The sequence below is a fragment of the Lucilia sericata genome, unplaced genomic scaffold (genome assembly GCF_015586225.1).
Source record: "Lucilia sericata isolate MDLA Ls3-8-SP2 unplaced genomic scaffold, ASM1558622v1 Contig000022F_arrow, whole genome shotgun sequence".
NCBI lineage: Eukaryota > Metazoa > Arthropoda > Insecta > Diptera > Calliphoridae > Lucilia > Lucilia sericata.
This window is the reverse complement of record NW_023994060.1, coordinates 19,737-46,113: the sequence shown is the minus strand read 5'-3', so window position 1 is coordinate 46,113 and position 26,377 is coordinate 19,737. Positions and strand designations below refer to the sequence as shown.

Genomic DNA, 26,377 nt, shown 5'->3' with positions numbered 1-26,377 from the left:
TCTTGTCGATAGTCCTTCTATTATACATACATACATTTAAAATTTCATTATTTTCAAATCAGAAAAGTTTAGTTTATGGGTAAGTGCAACTTTATTTTCTATTTTAAACAGTGAATGAACACTTCATATTTGAGAACAAAAAAATGGTATCTTTTTTAAATGTAGATGTTAAGTTAAACCTACATTAAAAAATTCCCACGCTGTCTGATCGAGAAAGAAAATATGAAATTAATCAAAATATTGAAAAATAAAAACGCTAAATCATCAACATTTATCATTAGAAACAGTTTGAACAACAACAAAATAAATATGTAATTGTTTGATTGTATCTACTTTACAACCGGTAAACATATTTTAATATTTACACACAGATACTCACTTAAACTAATACACATGTAAACAGAGAGATTAGGCGAGTAATGAAAATGAAATTGTTTTACTTTTTGTTTTTATTTTCGTTGTTTTTGTCTAGTTTTCTTTTGGCATTACACGATAAATTTGTATTTTTTGGCGACAATTTGCTGCAATTTAATTTAAAGTGAGTGACGGATGATGTCGATGATGATAAGCGCTGTTTGAGCGCAGTTTAATGTTTAAACAAATATTGAATGAATGTTATTTTTCGGTGTGTAAAGTGGTTGGTTTACATTCAGATACAATATTTAACTTACAGAATGAGAACTGTAGTGGTCGTTGGTTGGTTAGTCAGTCATACGTTCATTCATTATATTGTTTGTTGTTATTATTTGTTTTTTTTTATAAAAATTTTATTTATTTCATTTCACTACTATAGTACATAATTTTTACGACTATATGTTATAGCTGTTGTATGTGATAGTTACAACAAACATGGTTACAAAAGAAAATACCATACAATACAGTGGGTTCATATCAGAGAAGGGTAATTAAAACGTCAAATTGTACCATAAATAACAAAATAGCTTGTACGTACTTGAATTTACTTTTCGTTCAGTTTTAATTCCGTTTTAGTTCTAGTTCTATTTCAGTTCTGGCTCAGTTCTAGTTCAGTTCTAGTTCAGTTCTAGTTCAGTTCTAGTTCAGTTCTAGTTCAGTTCTAGTTCAGTTCTAGTTCAGTTCTAGTTCAGTTCTAGTTCAGTTCTAGTTCAGTTCTAGTTCAGTTCTAGTTCAGTTCTAGTTCAGTTCTAGTTCAGTTCTAGTTCAGTTCTAGTTCAGTTCTAGTTCAGTTCTAGTTCAGTTCTAGTTCAGTTCTAGTTCAGTTCTAGTTCAGTTCTAGTTCAGTTCTAGTTCAGTTCTAGTTCAGTTCTAGTTCAGTTCTAGTTCAGTTCTAGTTCAGTTCTAGTTCAGTTCTAGTTCAGTTCTAGTTCAGTTCTAGTTCAGTTCTAGTTCAGTTCTAGTTCAGTTTTAGTTCAGTTCTAGTTCAGTTCTAGTTCAGTTCTAGTTCTGCTCTGGTTCAGTGCTATTGGGTTTGATCAGGATGCGTTGATTTATAGATACGAATCTTGGATAACCTAGTACGAATGAAATTCCAAAGTACCTAAAAGTACAATTTTCCCCTCATTGCTATCACTGCTTCATAATGTAGCATACACATTCAATTGTATTTCGTATTGCGGTTGCTATTGTTGCTACTTTCTGTTGCTGTTGTTGCTCATATGTATTGTTGTAGATTTTTTGTTCACTTTATAGTTCAGAATTTGTTCCGTATCTATGGCTGTGTGTGTTTGTGAATTCTCTATTTTCTTTTCGATGTGTGTAAAATATTTTGTTTTTGTTTGCTATTTTATTTGTTGGCTGTCGTTTCTGTAAAGCGTTTGTTAATATTCTTTGCTGTGTGTTTTTTTATTTTTTATTATTATTTTTGTTTTATTTTTTTTATTATTTAACGCCTCTCGACTGCTCGATGATTTTGAAATTTTCAGTAATCGTTCAGATTTTGAACGTAACAGTTTAGATTTAAATTAAAAATACAGAAATCAAATCATATATAAACTTTGAAATGAAAAGATTCACACTCACACTAAATTGTTAGACCTGAAAGAGAGAGGATAAACATTGAGTGGTGTCCAACCGGAAGCTAAAAATATTTGTATTAACGGTTTTTTAAATGAAAATAAAAAATTGCAAACATTTAACGAGAAATAAAATTGTTAAATAAAAAAACTGTTTATTTAAATCGCGTGCGTTGGTTTATTTAAAAAAAATATATTTATTTATTTGCATATTGCTGGCAATTTTGTGCGTGTGTGTTTACCAAAAAAGGATATTAAAAGTATTTCATTTTAGTTTCGATTATTTACAAACTGGTGTTTAGTAATATTTGCTAAAAAGGATTATTATAAAAGATAATTAATATTGCGGGTTATTATAAAAATAATATTCAACATGTTGTCATTTGTTACAATAATCGCCGGTAAATATTAAATATGTATATTATTTGTTAATGTTTTTATATTTTTGTGGTTTACATTTACATATTTTGCTTTTTATATTACAATTTTAAAATATCCTATGTACATAGGATATTTTTTATTTTTATTACTTCAAAAATTAACAATTATAAATTCTGTCAAATTTATCTAACTTTTAGAATCAGTTTTGTAACGGTTTTTATATAAATTTATGTACGTTATTAGTGTAAAATGTCTTCTTTTCTTTTGGATTTAAAAATATTAAAAAGAGAAAAATTTTGTTTTGCATTTTATTAAGATGATAGTTCTAGTTCAATTCTAGTTCAGTTCTAGTTCAGTTCTAGTTCAGTTCTAGTCAGTTCTAGTTCAGTTCTAGTTCAGTTCTAGTACAGTTCTAGTTCAGTTCTAGTTCAGTTCTAGTTCAGTTCTAGTTCAGTTCTAGTTCAGTTCTAGTTAAGTTCTAGTTCAGTTCTAGTCATTTCTAGTTCAGTTCTAATTCAGTTCTAATTCAGTTTTAGTTCAGTTCTAGTTCAGTTCTAGTTCAGTTCTAGTTCAGTTCTAGTTCAGTTCTAGTTCAGTTCTAGTTCAGTTCTAGTTCAGTTCTAGTTCAGTTTAGTCTAGTTCAGTTCTAGTTCAGTTCTAGTTCAGTTCTAGTTCAGTTCTAGTTCAGTTCTAGTTCAGTTCTAGTTCAGTTCTAGTTCAGTTCTAGTTCAGTTCTAGTTCAGTTCTAGTTCAGTTCTAGTTCAGTTCTAGTTCAGTTCTAGTTCAGTTCTAGTTCAGTTCTAGTTCAGTTCTAGTTCAGTTCTAGTTCAGTTCTAGTTCAGTTCTAGTTCAGTTCTAGTTCAGTTCTAGTTCAGTTCTAGTTCAGTTCTAGTTCAGTTCTAGTTCAGTTCTAGTCGTTCTAGTTCAGTTCTAGTTCAGTTCTAGTTCAGTTCTAGTTCAGTTCTAGTTCAATTCTAGTTCATTTCTAGTTCAGTTCTAGTTCAGTTCTAGTTCAGTTCTAGTTCAGTTCTAGTTCAGTTCTAGTTCAGTTCTAGTTCAGTTCTAGTTCAGTTCTAGTTCAGTTCTAGTTCAGTTCTAGTTCAGTTCTAGTTCAGTTCTAGTTCAGTTCTAGTTCAGTTCTAGTTCAGTTCTAGTTCAGTTCTAGTTCAGTTCTAGTTCAGTTCTAGTTCAGTTCTAGTTCAGTTCTAGTTCAGTTCTAGTTCAGTTCTAGTTCAGTTCTAGTTCAGTTCTAGTTCAGTTCTAGTCAGTTCTAGTTCAGTAGTCTAGTTCAGTTCTAGTTCAGTTCTAGTTCAGTTCTAGTTCGTTTAGTTCAGTTCTAGTTCAGTTCTAGTACAGTTCTAGTTCAGTTCTAGTTCAGTTCTAGTTCAGTTCTAGTTCAGTTCTAGTTCAGTTCTAGTTCAAGTTCTAGTTCAGTTCTAGTTCATTTCTAGTTCAGTTCTAATTCAGTTCTATTCAGTTTTAGTTCAGTTCTAGTTCAGTTCTAAGTTCAGTTCAAGTAGTTTCTAGTTCAGTTCTAGTTCAGTTCTAGTTCAGTTCTAGTTCAGTTCTAGTTCAGTTCTAGTTCAGTTCTAGTCAGTTCTAGTTCAGTTCTAGTTCAGTTCTAGTTCAGTTCTAGTTCAGTTCTAGTTCAGTTCTAGTTCCAGTTCTAGTTCAGTTTAGTTCAGTTCTTTCTAGTTCAGTCTTCAGTTCTAGTTCAGTTCTAGTTCAGTTCTAGTTCAGTTCTAGTTCAGTTCTAGTTCAGTTCTAGTTCAGTTTCTAGTTCAGTTCTAGTTCAGTTCTAGTTCAGTTCTAGTTCAGTTCTAGTTCAGTTCTAGTTCAGTTCTAGTTCAGTTCTAGTTCAGTTCTAGTTCAGTTCTAGTTCAATTCTAGTTCATTTCTAGTTCAGTTCTAGTTCAGTTCTAGTTCAGTTCTAGTTCAGTTCTAGTTCAGTTCTAGTTCAGTTCTAGTTCAGTTCTAGTTCAGTTCTAGTTCAGTTCTATTTCAGTTAGTTCAGTTCTAGTTCAGTTCTAGTTCAGTTCTAGTTCAGTTCTAGTCAGTTCTAGTTCAGTTCTAGTTCAGTTCTAGTTCAGTTCTAGTTCAGTTCTAGTTCAGTTCTAGTTCAGTTCTAGTTCAGTTCTAGTTCAGTTCTAGTTCAGTTCTAGTTCAGTTCTAGTTCAGTTCTAGTTCAGTTCTAGTTCAGTTCTAGTTCAGTTCTAGTTCAGTTCTAGTTCAGTTCTAGTTCAGTTCTAGTTCAGTTCTAGTTCAGTTCTAGTTCAGTTCTAGTTCAGTTCTAGTTCAGTTCTAGTTCAGTTCTAGTTCAGTTCTAGTTCAGTTCTAGTTCAGTTCTAGTTCAGTTCAGTTCTAGTTCAGTTCTAGTTCAGTTCTAGTTCAGTTCTAGTTCAGTTCTAGTTCAGTTCTAGTTCAGTTCTAGTTCAGTTCTAGTTCAGTTCTAGTTCAGTTCTAGTTCAGTTCTAGTTCAGTTCTAGTTCAATTCTAGTTCATTTCTAGTTCAGTTCTAGTTCAGTTCTAGTTCAGTTCTAGTTCAGTTCTAGTTCAGTTCTAGTTCAGTTCTAGTTCAGTTCTAGTTCAGTTCTAGTTCAGTTCTAGTTCAGTTCTAGTTCAGTTCTAGTTCAGTTCTAGTTCAGTTCTAGTTCAGTTCTAGTTCAGTTCTAGTTCAGTTCTAGTTCAGTTTTAATTCAGTTCTAGTTCAGTTTTAGTTTAGTTCTAGTTCAGTTTTGGTTCAGTTCTAGTTGGTTGCTGTTTATCAAGTTCTTTTTCGTTAATTATTTTGTATCAAATGACTATAAAAGTCACTATGACTGCAAATAAAATTGCAAAAATTCTATGAACCCTATATAAATTCTCCAAATTTTTTATAATTTATATATTAAAACTTATCTAATATTTTTAAATTTATTATATTTCCTTTCTTAAAAAACACATTTCTTTTCTATTTTTATAAAAAAAAAAACTTTTAAATAATACGACAATAAATCTTTTGAACAAGTATTACGGTAGGAAGATTGCCAAAAAATTATATGTATATGTACTATATAAAAATTGACAAATAAAAGTCACCCTTATCATCACACATTCGGCAAAAAAAATCTTGTTGTCTTAAAAAAATCTAGCTAAAATAAGAAAATGTACATAATTTCTTTATTATCAAATTGAAATGAAATATTAATACGAACTATGCTCTATAAAAAGAACACTAACTTGCAAACTAATTAAAATTGAAAAAAAAAAAGAATTAATTAAAACTTATGGAATGGTAACAAGGTCAATAACAAGCAAAAAATAAAAACAAAAGACCACCAATGAATTGACTAAATAAATACTCATTTAGAAGAATTTAAAAGCCTAATATCAAATTATTTATCAATGGATAAAAATATAAAGAACAAAGTTCAATTTTTATGTGAAATATTTCAGATTATAAGAACATGTACTAAAAATTGATAATGAAATATTGAATGAAAACAAAACTAACTAATAATTTTAAATTGTTATAACACTATTATTTAATAGCAATTTACAAATTAACAAAAAAATTCGCTAAATTTGAAAGGAAATTCCCAATTTATGATTAAAATATTTGCATTTGTAATTTTCCCCTTTAGGAGCTTCCCTTAACATAGACTTACTTTTGATATGAGAACAATGGGATTATGTATGTCTGACGGCGAAACAATATATTTATCTGATTTGAAATAATAAAACAAAATAGTATCCCACGACGATATAAATGAATTATATTCGTAGTTGATATACCTGTATAATATTTGAAATAATGTATTTAGTTTTAGTATTATAGTATTTTTGTGGCAATAATTGTTTTAGAACATTATCAGTTAAAAAAAAAATAACGGATATTATTAAGAAGACAAATAGTTTTGAATAAACTTAAAGTAATAGCTTCAATTTATATAAAGTGTTAGAATTAGAATATCTTTAGATCTCGAAAGAGCTAATTACTAGATCCTATGTGTTAGTTATTTATTATATATGTAAATCACAATTATTAATACATAATTGATGTCATATTTTCTTTGCCTAAAGGCTATTTCATTAAAATATTTATTATTTATATTCTTTTAATTTTTTCTAAGCAAATATTTATTTATTATTTAATGAATTTTCATTTCATAAAAATATGCAATTTTTTGCACAAATTTAATTTTCACCCCCATAACTTGATTAGCAGGTACTTTAAATTTACACTTTTACAGCATTTGAAAAGCGTCATGTTAAGTGCATCAAATTTTATACATATTTAAGGTAGTCACAGTTTCTAGGAACCAAAACACTGTAAAATTGGAATCAATTTTCAAAAATATACATTAATTCATATAAGTAGACATCGAAGTCGATTTAGTGATGTTCGTTTGCCTATCCTTCTCTATACTATACTGAAAACAATTTTCTAAAGATCCCAGATATCTTCTAGATCCAAATCTTAAATAACACAGGCCGACAAAAAAAGTCGAAACCCTGAGGCCAAGTTATACTTTTCTAACGGACTGAGCCGCGCTAAATCCCTGACCTCAGTTATAGCATACTAAAGTTTGAAAAAATAATTTTTTGCCCTTTTTGAGACGTTATAACAGCGCCAAGACAACGAAGAAGAAAGAAGATATGTCAAATGTTAATCCTTTATTTTAAAGTCGACAGAATGGACTTTTCGATGGCATAAAATATTGTATACATAAAGTTGCATTGGTGCTATTATAATGTCTCAAAAATGGAAAAAATTGCGTTTTTTTCAAATTTTAGGACAAGATATCTCAAATCCCAAAAATGAATGAGAAATTCTGAGGATTTAGCGCAGCTAAATCTATTAGAAATGTATACTTTAGACTATCGGCCTGTGTAATTCTATCAGACATGTTTTCAAAAAATTTTGTTATTTTGTTATTAAAATTCAGTAAAATCGGTTCATAAGTAACGGAGTTATGAGGAAAATTTTTTACAATCATCACTAATTGATCAATCTTTTTGATATTGAAATAGAATTGCATTTGCGATCGCTTTTTACAATATTTTTTTTAATCAAAACTGTTTCCAACTCTCACTTCTGGCAAATTGATGTGTTATCAATCTATAGTGAATAAAAACAATATTTATGCACCAATTTTAATAGAATATATCATGCATTATTTGTAAAAGATCGGACTTTATAAACAATAACATTTATTATTTATAAAAAATAACATATTAACATTTTTACAATGCATGATCATTATTTAATTACAAAAAACACTAGGTAATTACCAATGAAAACAATATTTCGGCATTGATAACCTGTTTGGTTTGTAATAGATCAATTATTTAGATATTGAAGTATAATCACATCAGCGATAGCTTTGAATTTTATATAATTCTTTTTTTAAATCAAAACTGTTTTTACCTCCTATTCCCAGTAAAATTATGTGTCATCAATCAATAGTGAATGAAAAAAATATTTAAGCAGCGATTTTAATAAAATATAACTTGTACTATTTGCAAAAGACCGGAATTTATGGTCTTAGAATAAAAATTTTTATAAGTTTTTAATAAAATATGTATATTTTGTACTATTTGTACAAGATCGGGTTTTATGGTATTATCATACAATTTTTTTATTGATCGTATTAAAATTTGTATATGTACATTTAAAAAAATTAAAAACGTGTAATTTACTTCGCATTATCATTACTTAATTACAAATGATCACTAGTTAATTACAAGTAATTAGGCATTAATGATTCGTTTTGTTTGTAATAGATTCGGTTTTTTGATTTTGAAATAAGTAGTATGTATCTCATTTAGGATGTATAATAAATATTTTTTTTAAGTCGAAAATGTTTCTTTCTCACATTCACGGCAAAATGTATTTTGTATTATTTGTACAAGAACGGGTTTTAATGATGTGTCATCAATCAATAGTGAATAAAAACAATATTAATGCATTGATTTTAATAAAATATATCATGTATTGTTTGTACAACATCGGGCTTTATGTTCTCAGGATTGTAATAGAATTTATTTTATTGATCATATTAAATTTTATACACATTTGTTTAATGTTTAATTTTGATTTAAAATTAAGTGTCATCAATTCATTGTGAGTAAATTTGAATACAATTTTATTTCGTTTATCTGTAATAGATCAAGATTTACGATCGCCTAAAATAGATTTGTATCATTTTGAATTTTTGAAATTCAATTACAATGCTTGATCATTATATAAGTACAAATGATCATTTCAAATAAAAACAATAATTCGTAATTGATGATTTGTTCTGTTTGTAATGGAACTATCATTCTCATTTGTAGAATGTAGAATCACTTTTTTCGATCACATTGGATTTAAAATAATTTTTCAAATTAAAACTCTTCCTCAATCTCCACAAAATAATGTGTCATTATTCAATAGTGAATGAATACAATATTTATGCACCGATTTTAATAAGATATATCATGTATTATTTGTACAAGATCGGGCTTTATGTTCTCAGAATTATAATTGAATCAGAATTATAATAGAATTTATTTTATTGATCATATTAAATTTTATACACATTTGTTTAATGTTTGATTTTACATTTTGATTTAAAATGAAGTGTCATCAATTCATTGTAAGTAAAATTGTATAGAATTTTATTTCGTTTATCTGTAATAGATCAAGATTTACGATCGCCTGAAATAGATTTGTATCATTTTGAATTTTTAAAATTCAATTACAATGCCTGATCATTATTTAATTACAAATGAACACAAATAAAAACAATAATTCGTAATTGCCCAATAAACATCGATTCAAACCTGTTAATATTTTTGAAAATTTTCTTAACTAAATAATGTATTTTCCAAATTGTTTTCAAATTTTAAAGTTTAGCCTTTGAAATAAACATGATAATTTCAAAAAACGTCTAAAAAAATATAATGTGTGATATTTATAAAATTTTCAAAGTTTTGTTTTAATTGAACTTAGAAAAGTTTCTTTCAAAAAATAAATTATTTTAGAAAAATAAAAACAGAACATTTTTTCTACAGCAAGGGAGCGAAAAAAACGTTAAATATAGGAGAAATAATCGGAGATATAAAAGAAAAATATGCTAAAATAAATGTATGAATGTTTTATTTTCAGGTGATGTAAAAAAATATATGAATTTTGCAATAGTTAGCATTATAATTAGGGTTTGAAATATGTATGAAAATAATAATAAAGAATACTTGAAATACGTTTGAAAATTTTTTAGTTTCAAGCTTACCTCTAGCCTTTTTTTAAATTTGAAATACATTTGAAAAATACGTTTGATTTCTAACTGCCTTTTTGTTTGAGAAGGCCATAATTTTCCATTTGAAAACAAAAATTTTCAAATTTGTTCTCAAAGGCTATGTATGAAATTTGAATAGGTTTTCAAATACATATTTACATCATTTCAAAGGTTTTTGCTTATTGGGTGATGATTTGTTCTGTTTGTAATGGAACAATCATTCTGATTTGTAGAATGTAGAATCACTTTTGCGATCACTTTGGATTTAAGATAATTTTTCAAATTAAAACTCTTCCTCAATCTCCACAAAATAATGTGTCATCAATCAATAGTGAATGATAACAATATTCATGCACCGGGTTTTTTTTTCATGTATTGTTTATACACGATCTCAGAATTATTAAGTTTAATATTACATTTACTTTAAAATCAAGTTTAAATACAGTTTTATTTTGTTTATCTGTAATAGATCAAGTTATAAGATCGCCTGAAATAGATTTATATAGTTTAGAAATTGTTCTCCATATTTGTTGGTTTTTTTTTTTAGCAGAGTTGTTTACAAACATTTCACGACCTTTGAGAAATATTTTGGAAACTTACCAACCTTATATAAATGTTAGAGGCCTAATAAGCTTTGTTTTCCAACTCATCTATCTTTTCTGTCATTCCTTATTAATACATCTTAATCTATCAAACGACTTGTTGCGTTTCACCTAGATATTTAATCACTCCCAAAAACAGTCACACGCTATTTATTAAAACAAAAATATTACTTATCGGCCACCTCAGCAATTTACCTAATTAGAAAAATCAAATCAAAACAATTTAGTGAGATTTCTAGCACTTTAGGTGTTTTATAGCTGAAGGCGTTTATAAGTTCATTTTGCGTATATATATACAGCCCAACCTCAAATAGTCTGCGCAAAAATCCAATTTTTGACGTAATTTCAATAAATAGACAATAATAGTAAAACAAATGACAAGGCAAATATCACTTGATATGAATACTGTTTTTCTAAATATAATAAAACATAATTAATAATCGACATACTAGCAAAGTGAAAAAGTAGTTTGAAATATTCCATCATAAGATTTAAAAACAACAATCCATAAAGAAAACTAACACAAAAAACCCACTATACAAAGATTAATTGTCAGCATTTTTTTGAAAAATTATGTTTCAGCTGTCACTCTAAAAAAAAAACACAAAGTAGTTCTGTACTTAACTTAAAATAGGAATCCCCCTGTTAAAGTTTGTTTTTAAAACTAATGATAAAAACTTATTTAAGACTTTAAAAAAGTTAGATTTAATTACAAAAAATACCTAAAATTTTTAATGACTCAACACTAGACTTAACAAAGTATGTATTACGAGCATTTTTAGAAATCATTTTTCTTTAATTGTAAATTTTATCGTTCATATGAATGTTAATGTTTGTTATTAAATCATAATAATTTAATTTATTTGTTAATATCTTCTTAATAACTGTTAAAAACTGTTGCTTGTCGTATTACTGTCATTATTTTGGTTCTTTATCTAATCATAAGAGAAAAAAATGACAAATAATGTTTTATGACAGACAATTTGTCTACCTTAAAAAATGTTCATTCAACATTTTTTTTTGTGGAAGATTTCTTGTCAATTTATTCTTTATTGCACCATGAAAATGCAAGATTTGTTTGTTTGAATGTTTTTTTCCTTAACAGATGTTGGGGGTTTGGCCAGATGGAATATTTTAGACTATATGTTGCTATTTGCTTAATAACTATAATTTTATAAATAGTTATAAACATAACTTACCCGTGATTTTTATAATTTTATGGTCGATATTGTATAAATGGTTTCTGGAAAGAAATTTATGGAAATATATTTAATAATTGTTAAATAATAACAAGTATAAAGTAAACAAATCTTACAAATCTTCTAGTTCAGTTCTAGTTCAGTTCTAGTTCAGTTCTAGTTCAGTTCTAGTTCAGTTCTAATTCAGTTCTAGTTCAGTTCTATTCAGTTCTATTCAGTTCTAGTTCAGTTCTAGTTCAGTTCTAGTTTAGTTCTAGTTCAGTTCTAGTTCAGTTCTAGTTTAGTTCTAGTTCAGTTCTAGTTCAGTTCTAGTTCAGTTCTAGTTCAGTTCTAGTTCAGTTCTAGTTCAGTTCTAGTTCAGTTCTAGTTCAGTTCTAGTTCAGTTCTAGTTCAGTTCTAGTTCAGTTCTAGTTCAGTTCTAGTTCAGTTCTAGTTCAGTTCTAGTTCAGTTCTAGTTCAGTTCTAGTTCAGTTCTAGTTCAGTTCTAGTTCAGTTCTAGTTCTAGTTCTAGTTCAGTTCTAGTTCAGTTCTAGTTCAGTTCTAGTTCAGTTCTAGTTCAGTTCTAGTTCAGTTCTAGTTCAGTTCTAGTTCAGTTCTAGTTCAGTTCTAGTTCAGTTCTAGTTCAGCTCTAGTTTAGTTCTAGTTCAGTTCTAGTTCAATTCCAGTTCAATTCTAGTTCAGTTCTAGTTCAGTTCTAGTTCAGTTAGTTCAGTTCTAGTTCAGTTCTAGTTCAGTTCTAGTTCAGTTCTAAGTAGTTCTAGTTCAGTTCTAGTTCAGTTCTGGTTCAGTTCTAGTTCAGTTCTAGTTCAGTTCTAGTTCAGTTCTAGTCAGTTCTAGTCAGTTTAGTTCAGTTCTAGTTTCAGTTCTAGTTCAGTTCTAGTAGTTCTAGTCAGTTCTAGTCAGTTCTAGTTCAGTTCCGTCAGTTCTAGTTCAGTCTAGTTCAGTTTCATTCTATTTCAGTTCTAGTTCAGTTCTAGTTCAGCTCTAGTTTCAGTTCTAGTTCAGTTAGTTCAAGTTCTAGTTCAGTTCTAGTTCAGTTCTAGTTCAGTTCTAGTTCAGTCTAGTTCAGTTCTAGGTTCAGTTCTAGTTCAGTTCTAGTTCAGTTCTAGTTCAGTTCTAGTTCAGTCTAGTCATTCTAGTTCAGTCTAGTTCAGTTCTAGTTCAGTTCTAGTTCAGTTTCTAGTTCAGTTATAGTTCAGTTCTAGTTCAGTTCTAGTTCAGTTCTAGTTCAGTTCTAGTTCAGTCTAGTTCAGTTCTAGTTCAGTTCTAGTTCAGTTCTAGTTAAGTTCTAGTTCAGTTCTAGTTCAGTTCTAGTTCAGTTCTAGTTCAGTTCTAGTTCAGTTTAGTCAGTTCTAGTTCAGTTTAGTTCAGTTCTAGTTTCAGTTTCTAGTTCAGTTCTAGTTCAGTTCTAGTTCAGTTCTAGTTCAGTTCTAGTTCAGTTCTAGTTCAGTCTAGTTCAGTTCTAGTTCAGTTCTACAGGTTCAGTTCTAGTTCAGTTCTAGTCAGTTCTAGTTCATTCTAGTTTCAGTTCTAGTTCAGTTCTAGTTCAGTTCTAGTTCAGTTCTAGTTCAGTTCTAGTTCAGTTCTAGTTAAAGAGTGCTTCGTTTCTAGTCATTCTAGTTCGTTCCAGTTCAGTTCTAGTTCAGTTCTAGTTCATTTCTAGTTCAGTTCTAGTTTCAGTTCTAGTTCAGTTCTAGTTCAGTTCTAGTTCAGTTCTAGTTCAGTTCTAGTTCAGTTCTAGTTCAGTTCTATTCAGTTCTAGTTCAGTTCTAGTTCAGTTCTAGTTCAGTTCTAGTTCAGTTCTAGTTCAGTTCTAGTTCAGTTCTATTTCAGTTCTAGTTCCAGGTTTCTAGTTCAGTTCTAGTTCGTTCTAGTTCAGTTCTAGTTCAGTTCTAGTTCAGTTCTAGTCAGTTCTAGTTCAGTTCTAGTTCAGTTCTAGTTAGTTCTAGTTCAGTTCTGTTCAGGTTCTAGTTCAGTTCTAGTTCAGTTCTAGTTAGTTTCTAGTTCAGTTCTAGTTCATTCAGTTCAGGCTAGTTCAGTTCTAGTTCAGTTCTAGTTCAGTTCTAGTTCAGTTCTAGTTCAGTTCTAGTTCAGTTCTAGTTCAGTTCTAGTTCAGTTCTAGTTCAGTTCTAGTTCAGTTCTAGTTCAGTTCTAGTTCAGTTCTAGTTCAGTTCTAGTTCAGTTCTAGTTCAGTCTAGTTCAGTTCTAGTTCAGTTCTAGTTCAGTTCTAGTTCAGTTCTAGTTCAGTTCTAGTTCAGTTCTAGTTCAGTTCTAGTTCAGTTCTAGTTCAGTTCTAGTTCAGTTCTAGTTCAGTTCTAGTTCAGTTCTAGTTCAGTTCTAGTTCAGTTCTAGTTCAGTTCTAGTTCAGTTCTAGTTCAGTTCTAGTTCAGTTCTAGTTCAGTTCTAGTTCAGTTCTAGTTCAGTTCTAGTTCAGTTCTAGTTCAGTTCTAGTTCAGTTCTAGTTCAGTTCTAGTTCAGTTCTAGTTCAGTTCTAGTTCAGTTCTAGTTCAGTTCTAGTTCAGTTCTAGTTCAGTTCTAGTTCAGTTCTAGTTCAGTTCTAGTTCAGTTCTAGTTCAGTTCTAGTTCAGTTCTAGTTCAGTTCTAGTTCAGTTCTAGTTCAATTCTAGTTCAGTCTAGTTCAGTTCTAGTTCATTTCTAGTTCAGTTCTAGTTCTAGTTCAGTTCTAGTTCAGTTCTAGTTCAGTTCTAGTTCAGTTCTAGTTCAGTTCTAGTTCAGTTCTAGTTCAGTTCTAGTTCAGTTCTAGTTCAGTTCTAGTTCAGTTCTAGTTCAGTTCTAGTTCAGTTCTAGTTCAGTTCTAGTTCAGTTCTAGTTCAGTTCTAGTTCAGTTCTAGTTCAGTTCTAGTTCAGTTCTAGTTCAGTTCTAGTTCAGTTCTAGTTCAGTTCTAGTTCAGTTCTAGTTCAGTTCTAGTTCAGTTCTAGTTCAGTTCTAGTTCAGTTCTAGTTCAGTTCTAGTTCAGTTCTAGTTCAGTTCTAGTTCAGTTCTAGTTCAGTTCTAGTTCAGTTCTAGTTCAGTTCTAGTTCAGTTCTAGTTCAGTTCTAGTTCAGTTCTAGTTCAGTTCTAGTTCAGTTCTAGTTCAGTTCTAGTTCAGTTCTAGTTCAGTTCTAGTTCAGTTCTAGTTCAGTTCTAGTTCAGTTCTAGTTCAGTTCTAGTTCAGTTCTAGTTCAGTTCTAGTTCAGTTCTAGTTCAGTTCTAGTTCAGTTCTAGTTCAGTTCTAGTTCAGTTCTAGTTCAGTTCTAGTTCAGTTCTAGTTCAGTTCTAGTTCAGTTTCTAGTTCAGTTCTAGTTCAGTTCTAGTTCAGTTCTAGTTCAGTTCTAGTTCAGGTCTAGTTCAGTTCTAGTTCAGTTCTAGTTCAGTTCTAGTTCAGTTCTAGTTCAGTTCTAGTTCAGTTCTAGTTCAGTTCTAGTTCAGTTCTAGTTTAGTTCTAGTTCAGTTCTGGTTCAGTTCAGTTCTAGTTCAATTTCATTTAGTTTTTGTAAAGATTTATCATTCAAATGTTCTCCTACTTTAAATTCTATGGGGATTCCCTATTATCGTGTTTACCCCTTAAAATTAATTGCCTTTCAATACAGCTAATTTATATAATAATTCGAAATGACACTTTGACAATTAAAAACTAATTAAATTAAAAGTAACAAAAATAAAATAAATTCTTATCTTTTCGAAATATCCGATAAAATAGTAAAAATTTCAAAAAACTACAATGTGGACATATTAATTGGCGAACTAAATGTAATTAAATCATTTGATTGTTCGAAATTCAATTTAAATTAATTGCAAAAAGATAATCAATTTAAATTTATTTCAGAGCAATTTTATTCATGTAGTTAATTAATATGTATAAACCACAAAATCTTTCCGTAACATTTAAATTATTAATAAAAACATTTCTGAAATAATTAATAATTGTTTAAAATATAAATTTAATTTATGAAATAAGAATTATTAAACGAGAGTGAAAACATATAAGTAAATAAAAGTTTCTGTGATAATTGTTGCTGTCTGTAGAAAGTTTTCCAATAATTATAATTGTTGTTGCTGCTGACAGACCACAGATAATACAATCTACTATATAGTCGGTCATTCATTCGGTCTATATATTTATAAAAATTTCATTTAATTTTTGTAATAATGAAGTAAACACAATCACTGCAATTATGAAAAATTATTATTAAATAAATGCAATATTATAAATGATTTAATATTTTGCAAAACTACACACTATTTGTTTTTGTTTTCTCAATCTCATTTGTTTACAGTTGCTGTCTACACATGATAACAATTGTTTAACAGCCCCACCCCCACACATGACAAGTGTAATCGTTGTAATGACAAGTTTGACAAATGATTTTTTAAGTGTATCAAAAATTACACTAATAGAAATTTTGTTTTAAAATTAAGCAAATTTTATATTGCATTTAAAAGAATATTATGTATTTGGAAATTTTCTTAAGTTCTTTTGTATAAGTGCGTCATTTACACTTTACGAAATTAACATTTTGTTTGCTAAAACATTTATTTAATAGACAATTAAAATGAATTATTTATACTAGAGTTTTTTACAACATATAACTTTTCTGTTGAAATTAAATTATTACACTACATTTTTTACTTTTAAAAAATTTAATTAATTTTTTTTGATTCAGTAAATTACACATACATACATTTTTTTCAATCTACCATAAACATTTTTTGGGAAATTATTAAACAAAATAATTATTGTTCAATATTTGTTTGTTTTCTGTTATTGAGATTTCAAATATTTAAAAGTAATGTTAAAAAATCTATAAACTCAAGTATTTCACACTCTTTGCAAACATTAAAGTGTAATAAATTGCAAAACAATTTAATTAGTTGCTATTTTTCTTGTGCGAGGCAATTAAATAACACGTTTTTTAAATCAAAGTGGATTTGGATGAATGAAGTCAATAAATTTTAGATCAAAAAAAAAAAAAAAAAAAAAAATAAAAACAAAATCAACTAAAACTAATATTAAGTGATTAACTAGTGAGAGATGTACATCAGAGTAATTGTTGCTGGAGAAAACTCAGGAATGAGGAAATCAAGTGCGTAAATAGGAAATGAAAAATATTATGGTTATAATTAATTATGTTTCTAAAAATCTATAAATTAATAACTTTTATATAACCTTTTAAGGTGGTTCATTAATTTTTATTAAATAGTATTAATTAAGTTGTTTTGTTTTATAGCTAGTTATCAAATAATAAACTTAATTATCAATTAACTAAATCATTTAATGAAAATTTAAAGTTCTATAATTTTAAAGACATTTTTAATAAAAACTGATGGTATTGCAATAAATGAAACTTCTATCATGATATTTAAGGCTGAAGTATTCTATCTAAACTTATTATAAATTCCTATTATATTTAGTTTTATATTAATTATACAATATTTTTATTACTAAGAATATGTACTTATTACAAAAGGTTTTATCAAGAAATTATTATGTCATTGACCACCAACGAAAATAGTCGACTTAGAAACGTGTTTATGCTTCGGTGTTAAAATATTATTAGATGTACATATGTTATGAACGATTTATGTTTTTTTTTTTTTGCTTTTATTCTAAGAAATTAATTTTTTATTTAAATATATAAAATAAAATACATAAGTAAGAAAGTAGGGTCTATAGGCATTTCAGAATCTCTGATACCGTATAATTTAAAGATTAATAAAGTTATTAAATAAATAATTGAACTGGAACTGCACTGAACTAGAACTGAACTAGAACTGAACTGGAACTGAACTAGAACTGAACTAGAACTGAACTAGAACTGAATTAGAACTGAACTAGAACTGAACTAGAACTGAACTAGAACTGAACTAGAACTGAACTAGAACTGAACTAGAACTGAACTAGAACTGAACTAGAACTGAACTAGAACTGAACTAGAACTGAACTAGAACTGAACTAGAACTGAACTAGAACTGAACTAGAACTGAACTAGAACTGAACTAGAACTGAACTAGAACTGAACTAGAACTGAACTAGAACTGAACTAGAACTGAACTAGAACTGAACTAGAACTGAACTAGAACTGAACTAGAACTGAACTAGAACTGAACTAGAACTGAACTAGAACTGAACTAGAACTGAACTAGAACTGAACTAGAACTGAACTAGAACTGAACTAGAACTGAACTAGAACTGAACTAGAACTGAACTAGAACTGAACTAGAACTGAACTAGAACTGAACTAGAACTGAACTAGAACTGAACTAGAACTGAACTAGAACTGAACTAGAACTGAACTAGAACTGAACTAGAACTGAACTAGAACTGAACTAGAACTGAACTAGAACTGAACTAGAACTGAACTAGAACTGAACTAGAACTGAACTAGAACTGAACTAGAACTGAACTAAACTGAACTAGAACTGAACTAGAACTGAACTAGAACTGAACTAGAACTGAACTAGAACTGAACTAGAACTGAACTAGAACTGAACTAGAACTGAACTAGAACTGAACTAGAACTGAACTAGAACTGAACTAGAACTGAACTAGAACTGAACTAGAACTGAACTAGAACTGAACTAGAACTGAACTAGAACTGAACTAGAACTGAACTAGAACTGAACTAGAACTGAACTAGAACTGAACTAGAACTGAACTAGAATGAACTAGAACTGAACTAGAACTGAACTAGAACTGAACTAGAACTGAACTAGAACTGAACTAGAACTGAACTAGAACTGAACTAGAACTGAACTAGAACTGAACTAGAACTGAACTAGAACTGAACTAGAACTGAACTAAACTGAACTAGAAATGAACTAGAACTGAACTAGAACTGAACTAGAACTGAACTAGAACTGAACTAGAACTGAACTAGAACTGAACTAGAACTGAACTAGAACTGAACTAGAACTGAACTAGAACTGAACTAGAACTGAACTAGAACTGAACTAGAACTGAACTAGAACTGAACTAGAACTGAACTAGAACTGAACTAGAACTGAACTAGAACTGAACTAGAACTGAACTAGAACTGAACTAGAACTGAACTAGAACTGAACTAGAACTGAACTAGAACTGAACTAGAACTGAACTAGAACTGAACTAGAACTGAACTAGAACTGAACTAAACTGAACTAGAACTGAACTAGAACTGAACTAGAACTAGAACTGAACTAGAACTGAACTAGAACTGAACTAGAACTGAACTAGAACTGAACTAGAACTGAACAAACTGAACTAGAACTGACTGGAAACTGAAAATAGAACTAAAATAGAACCGAATTAGAATTGAACTAAACCAAATTTGAACTAGAATTGAACTAGTTTAGTGAAGTAGAATTGAATTAGAATTTATTATGATAATAAAGCTTGCGACCAAAATCGAATGGCTTAGTTATTCAACCAAAGATTCAATCACATGACGCCTCATCACCCAAAAATCATCCACAACCTGCAGTGCCCATATGTTTTTCTATACTCCTAATCCCCCTCTGTGATATAAAAACAAACACTAATTTACTAAAATTTTCCATATTCTAAACAAATTTACCAAAGTCAAAATATATTAATTAACTTAAGACTAAAATTATTTATTTTTATTTTTAAAATTGAGGCTAAAAAATAGTATAAACATATAGTAATGAAAAGTTTTTAAATTTTATTTTCCATTTCAGAAAAACATATTAAAAAATATTTTTATACAAATATTTAAACATGGGCATTTAGCCAGAAAATTCGCATTTTTATTTATACATTGTTTAAAAGAAGCCAACATTTTTTTTTCTTCTAAACAAACAATTAAATTGTTAAATGTAATAACTACTATTAATGATAAAAATGTCAAAATTTTTGACATTTATTAAAAGATTTTTTCAGTAAAAGTGTTTACATAAATTAGAAGCATAGATTTTAGTATTTTTTGTGATTTGAAAACTTTTTTGTTTGATGTTTATAATTGTTCCACTTAAAATAAAAAATATTTTATTTTATTTATTTGAAGCTTTTTGTAGATCTGTTTAATTTTAGGTGCCATTCATAATGTCAGATGAGTGATTTTAATAAAAAGTGATTTCTTTTTTAAATTGAACTGATAATATTGGGAAAAATCTAAATAAATTTGAAAAATTTTAAATTCGATGAGGTTCCCGAATATTCCTCAATTTAAAACACCTCACATTCTCTTCAATTGCAACAAATTATATAATTTAAAAGAATTCAACATTTTCATCATTTAACAAAAAATGTCATATTTAACCCAGAAATCATATTAAGATTCACCCTACTTATTTTATTAATAAACATTTCTATGTCACAAAATTCAACATGTGTATTTTGCAAAAACAAAAAAAAAAAAAAAACTCAACGCAAATTCTTTATTACGCGTGGTCTGCGGAAATTTAAATTAATTCAACAAAAATATCAACCAACAACCACTTTCCTCACAATTAAACAAATTTACCCCAGAATCTCCCCATAAAGCCCCAACAACAACAATTCATTGTTTTCTCGTCATTTGTGCAACATTTAATTAGTGTTTAAAAAATTTTAAAAAGTAATAAACTTTTTGAGATTTTTGAAATCTTCAAAAACATATGTATGTATATTCACTTTCATAAAAGGTCACAGTTTTTATAAGTATTTACACTGTCTGTGTTATTATAGTGTTATTTAAAAAAATATATAATGTTTTTTATTCATACTTTGTACTTTTATTTTTGTAAGTTTTTTGTTCGAATTTAAAATTCAAGTGCAAGGTTTTTCTTTATGTTAAAAAAATCGAAAAAGTTCTGTGGCCGCATAACATTTTTTAAACATATGTGTTGTGCGCTCTGTTGTAAATCAAGTTAAATGTGATTTAAAGGGTTGCCAAGTGATCAAGTTGTGGCAAAATCAAAAGGGGAAATAATGAAAAAAAACTTAATATTAAAGTTTAGTCTATAGAGTAGACTACAAACTAGACTACTGACTATATTACTGTCTAGACTAATGACTAGCCTATAGACTAAACTGTAGACTAAACTATAGACCAGACTATAGACCAGACTATAGACTAGACTATAGACTAGACTATAGTCTAGACTACAGATTAGACTATAAACTAGACTACACACTAGACAATAGACTAAACTATAGACTAGACTAAAGACTAGACAATAGACGAAACTATATACTAGACTATAGACCAGACTATAGACTAGATTATAGACTAGACTATAGACTAGACTATAGACTAGACTATAGACTAGACTATAGACTAGACTATAGACTAGACTATAGACTAGACTGTAGACTAGACTATAGACTAGACTATAGACTAGACTATAGACTAGACTATAGACTAGACTATAGACTAGACTATAGACTAGACTATAGACTAGACTAGACTATAGACTAGACTATAGACTAGACTATAGACTAGACTATAGACTAGACTATAGACTAGACTAGACTATAGACTAGACTATAGACTAGACTATAGACTAGACTAGACTATAGACTAGACTAGACTATAGACTAGACTAGACTATAGACTAGACTAGACTATAGACTAGACTAGACTATAGACTAGACTAGACTATAGACTAGACTATAGACTAGACTATAGACTAGACTATAGACTAGACTATAGACTAGACTATAGACTAGACTATAGACTAGACTATACTAGACTATAGACTAGACTATAGACTAGGCTATAGACTGGACTATAGACTAGGCTATAGACTAGACTATAGACTAGGCTATAGACTAGACTATAGACTAGGCTATAGACTAGACTATAGACTAGGCTATAGACTAGACTATAGACTAGGCTATAGACTAGACTATAGACTAGGCTATAGACTAGACTATAGACTAGGCTATAGACTAGACTATAGACCTCGGATACCTCAGTATTTTTCGACATTTGTGTATTTTAAAGAAAATTTACAATAAAATTTATATTCATAACAATCTTTTCTAAAATCTCTTATTTGTTTTCCCTCACTCTTTCGAAATAACCCTATTCTATAGACTAGACTATAGACTAGACTAGGCTATAGACTAGACTATAGACCAGGCTATAGACTAGACTATAGACTAGGAAATAGACTAGACTATAGACTAGGCTATAGACTAGACTATAGACTAGGCTATAGACTAGACTATAGACTAGGCTATAGACTAGACTATAGACTAGGCTATAGACTAGACTATATACTAGGCTATAGACTAGTAGGGTGATCGACTCGATTTTTCAACCGGTTTTAAAACCGGTTTTTTTCTGCTTTACCAGTGTCGGTTTTTTCTTAATGTTGATTTTTCGAATATCGAATAACCCGGTTTTTTCACTTTTTAAAAACCGGTTTCGAATACTTTTATTTGCTTTGTATTCAAAGATTATTTAAATGAAATTTTTAAGTAAATAATAATACAGCCCGCCTAAATTTTAAAAATATTCGAGTCGAGGAGCTAGCGTATATTTTTCTAAAGCTCCTTTAGTTAAACTTTTTTGATTTTCCTAATTAATTAAAAAAAATTTATTTGTAAAATTGATAACTATTTGATCTTAAGATTATATTCCAATTACAATAATTAATTTACGGCTGAAATTTTATGGAAGTGTTGGAATGCCTATGCAAATTTCCTAAACAGGGCTTTTAAAATAAGCTATGATTACCTTATGTTTAACAGAAGTGTCCCACTTTTTTCCTAATTTTTTTATATTAAAGAAATAATGTAAATCAGACGACTAGATCTAAAGTTATAATCTTTTAAACTGTTAAAAATCATTTCGGGCCATGTTTTATTAATCAAATTTAAACATAAACATTAAGTTTTTCAAATTAAAATATGTTTTTTATTTATAATGAAAAACCGGTTAACCGGTTTTTTCTGAATTTGAAAAATATCAACCGGTTTTTTTTAAATGTCAACTATTCGAACTATTCGAAAACCGGTTTTTGGAAAATGTCGAATAATCGATCACCCTATAGACTAGACTATAGACTAGGCTATAGACTAGACTATAGACTAGTATACCTCAGTATTTTTCGACATTTGTGTATTTAAAGAAAATTTGCAATAAAATTTATATTCATAAAAATCTTTTCTAAAATCTCTTATTTGTTTTCCCTCACTCTTTCGAAATAAACCTATCTTTGGCAACTCTTTTGTGTATTTTTTTCAAATGGTTTCATTTTCTATACTTTTAAAGCAAATTTATTTTTACTTTCTAATAAAAGATTTCAATTTCGTTGATGCACAAAAAATGCAAAAAGTTGGCAAACATTTTTAAAATTTAATTAAACAAAAAAAAAAAAAAAAAAAAAACAAATAAAAGTCACACACTAGAATTTTATGTTATATTTAATTTAAACTGTAATAAACGTAATTGCAAATGATATATTAAGAACTAAAGCATATAATTTTAGTGTTATATGTCAAAAAGTGGTTTAAAAATATGTATTTTTAAAATTGTTTATAAATAATTATATAATTTTTAAATTAGTTTGCCAAAACTGTGTAGAGTAAAGTAACTACAGCTAGGATTCTGTTTTATTTCGTATTATCTATTTAGAAAATTTAAACCGTTGATTCCAAATTCCAAATAAACAAACTAATTTATTAATAATCTAAAAAAACATATACTAATATAAACAAATGCTTCTAATTTAACTAATAGTTGTAATAATAATATTTTATTTTTCTGTTATTGTTTTCAGCGTGTCTTTGTCTAACTGTCTCATCAGCAAGTGCCTCTGAAGAGCACTGGGGTTATCCAGATTATAGTAAAAACGAAGGTAATATTATTCGTTAAAGTTTATACACACATACATACTTACAATGTAATTTTATTATAATTTATTATTATGGCGTTTATGGAGCAGTGTGCAAATAATCACTTTCTACCTCTCTAATATTTGCAAAATAAGAACGAAATCTAAATTTCGAATATATGACAACAAATGGACACAAATACTTCATGGAAAGCATGTCAAGAAAATTGCACAGTATTTTAGATTAATTGAAAAATATGATATTAGTTAAGATTAAAATAAATTTATGAATTTGGACAAAATTTCTGGATTTTAAATGGAAAGAATTAATATTAATTTTAGCATTGAAATCTTTATTTAAATTAAAAACTTTGAAAAAAAATTGACTAGACTATAGACTGCACTACTGACTAGACTACTATAGACTAGACTATAGACTAGACTATAGACTAGACTATAGGCTAGACTATAGACTAGACTATAGACTATACTATAGACTAGACTATAGACTAGACTATAGACTATACTATAGACTAGACTATACTATAGACTAGACTATACTATAGACTAGACTATAAACTAGACTATAGACTAGACTATAAACTAGACTATAAACTAGACTATAGACTAGACTATAGACTATACTATAGACTAGACTATACTATAGACTAGACTATACTATAGACTAGACTATAAACTAGACTATAGACTAGACTATAAACTAGACTATAAACTAGACTATAGACTAGACTATAGACTAGACTATAGACTAGACTATAGACTAGACTATAGACTAGACTATAGACTAGACTATAGACTAGACTAGACTATACTATAGACTAGACTATAGACTAGACTATAGACTAGACTATAGACTAGACTATAGACTAGACTAGACTATAGACTAGACTACAGACTTGACTATAGACTAGACTATAGACTAGACTATAGACTAGACTATAGACTAGACTAGACTATAGACTAGACTACAGACTTGACTATAGACTAGACTATAGACTAGACTATAGACTAGACTATAGACTAGACTATAGACTAGACTATAGACTAGACTATAGACTAGACTATAGACTAGACTATGGACTAGACTATAGACTAGACTATAGACTAGACTATAGACTAGACTATAGACTAGACTATAGACTAGACTATAGACTAGACTATAGACTAGACTATAGACTAGACTATAGACTAGACTATAGACTAGACTATAGACTAGACTATAGACTAGACTATAGACTAGACTATAGACTAGACTATAGACTAGACTATAGACTAGACTATAGACTAGACTATAGACTAGACTATAGACTAGACTATAGACTAGACTATAGACTAGACTATAGACTAGACTATAGACTAGACTATAGACTAGACTATAGACGACTATAGACTAGACTATAGACTAGACTATAGACTAGACTATAGACTAGACTATAGACTAGACTATAGACTAGACTATAGACTAGACTATAGACTAGACTCAAATTCAAATTGTGGTCTAATTTCTAAACACTGTGCCTGAGTTTCTATAAAGATAAATCGAGTAATTTGTGTATTAAAAGTGTCACGATTATCATTCATTTCTTTACTTTTAAAAGAATTTAACTAAATTACTTAATGACCATAAACACTTTTAAAGTAGAAAAGTAAGAAAAACTAGTATTTGGCACACAAATTTATTAATATTTTCAAAGAATAACAATAGCTTTGTATTTCACTTCTTTAGAATTTCCTCACTGGGGTGGCATGTGCGATAAAGGTAAACGTCAATCACCCATTAATTTGAGCCTTAGAGGAGCCGTCAAGGGAGTTTATGATAAACTAGAAGGTGAAAATTATGACCAGACCATAACACAAGCGGCCTTGGTTAATACAGGACACTCGGGTAAGTAAACAAAAAATGGCAATTATTTCCTAAAAATATAATTAAATTTTTTTCTTTTAAACTATAGTACAACTATTCAATTTCGATTTGAAGTTAAAGTTGAAGGGCGGTCCCTTAAAGAATGACTACGTTTTGGAGCAGATACATTTCCATTGGTGGTCCGAGCATACCATTGACAATATCCGTTATCCTTTTGAAATGCACATGGTACATCGTAATGTTAAATATGAAAATATGACTGTGGCCGCTCAAAATAAGGATGGCATTACAGTGGTGGGCGTTTTATATCATGCCTCGATGGAGAGAAACGAAGCTATTGATGATATTTTAGATGATTTCGATAAGATTAAGGATTACGATGACATCAATAAACCCATTAATATTGAGACTAAATTTGAGATTGAAGATCTTTTGCCAGAAATCAGAAATTATATTATCTATGAGGGTTCATTGACCACACCCACTTGTGCAGAAGCTGTAACATGGATTGTTATGGCAGAAACTTATCCAGTGACCATTGATCAGGTAATTATTTGGGGAACCCTATTATCTAGAAAGTTATAAAGTAAATTTTATCTCTAGCGAAAGTTTTAAAAACTATAATTATCCCCTCAATTCCTTAATATATAAGTAATTCAAATTGTTATTAATATCTTGCTACAGGTTGAAGCTTTCAAAAATCTACAATACGATCAGGGCAAAAACTTAGTCAATAACTATCGTGCTATACAACAAACCAATAATCGTGCCATTATTGTTGCCTCCAATGACAACCGTTCGGGAGCTGCTACATTCAGTCTACAAACCTCTCTATTCAGTGTTATTTTGATGACAGTTTTGGCTAAATATTTGTACTAATTATTGGCAAACTTTACTGAAAAATTAAGCTCAAACGTTTAACAAAAAGCTCTCTTATTATCTAATAACCAAAGAAAAAAAAACTAAATAATTAGCAACTAATTTATGTGTAGTATGTATTTGCTGTTGTTCCTTTATTTTTGTGTGTAGTTTAAGGGTAATCACAGTTGGTGTCTAGCAATTACCAAAACATCCTATAACCTTGAGATTAAAAAGCTTTTTAAAAAAAAGCTAGAAATCTATAACAGCTTAATACTATTTTAAAAGTATTTTGCATTTATTTGAAAAAAAAAAAATCGTTACTTGGTGCTACACAATATTTTACCACCCAAAATTTATAAAAATGTTGATCATTCATTTATAAAATATTCATTTGAATTCAAAGCTGGCTTTGATTACTCTTATATTTTTGTA

The 26,377-nt window shown here is 28.8% G+C and overlaps 1 protein-coding gene across 1 annotated transcript; it reads left to right on the top strand.

Moving 5' to 3' along the window:
* The first annotated feature begins 1,881 nt into the window (after nucleotides 1-1,881).
* Nucleotides 1,882-26,023, top strand: LOC119609230 (carbonic anhydrase 2). The gene is made up of 5 exons (XM_037963959.1): nucleotides 1,882-2,392; nucleotides 23,146-23,223; nucleotides 24,947-25,105; nucleotides 25,173-25,630; nucleotides 25,769-26,023. The coding sequence occupies exons 1-5, from the start codon at nucleotides 2,365-2,367 to the stop codon at nucleotides 25,961-25,963; spliced, it is 918 nt and encodes a 305-aa protein (XP_037819887.1). The 5' UTR covers nucleotides 1,882-2,364; the 3' UTR covers nucleotides 25,964-26,023.
* Nucleotides 26,024-26,377: the final 354 nt, after the last annotated feature.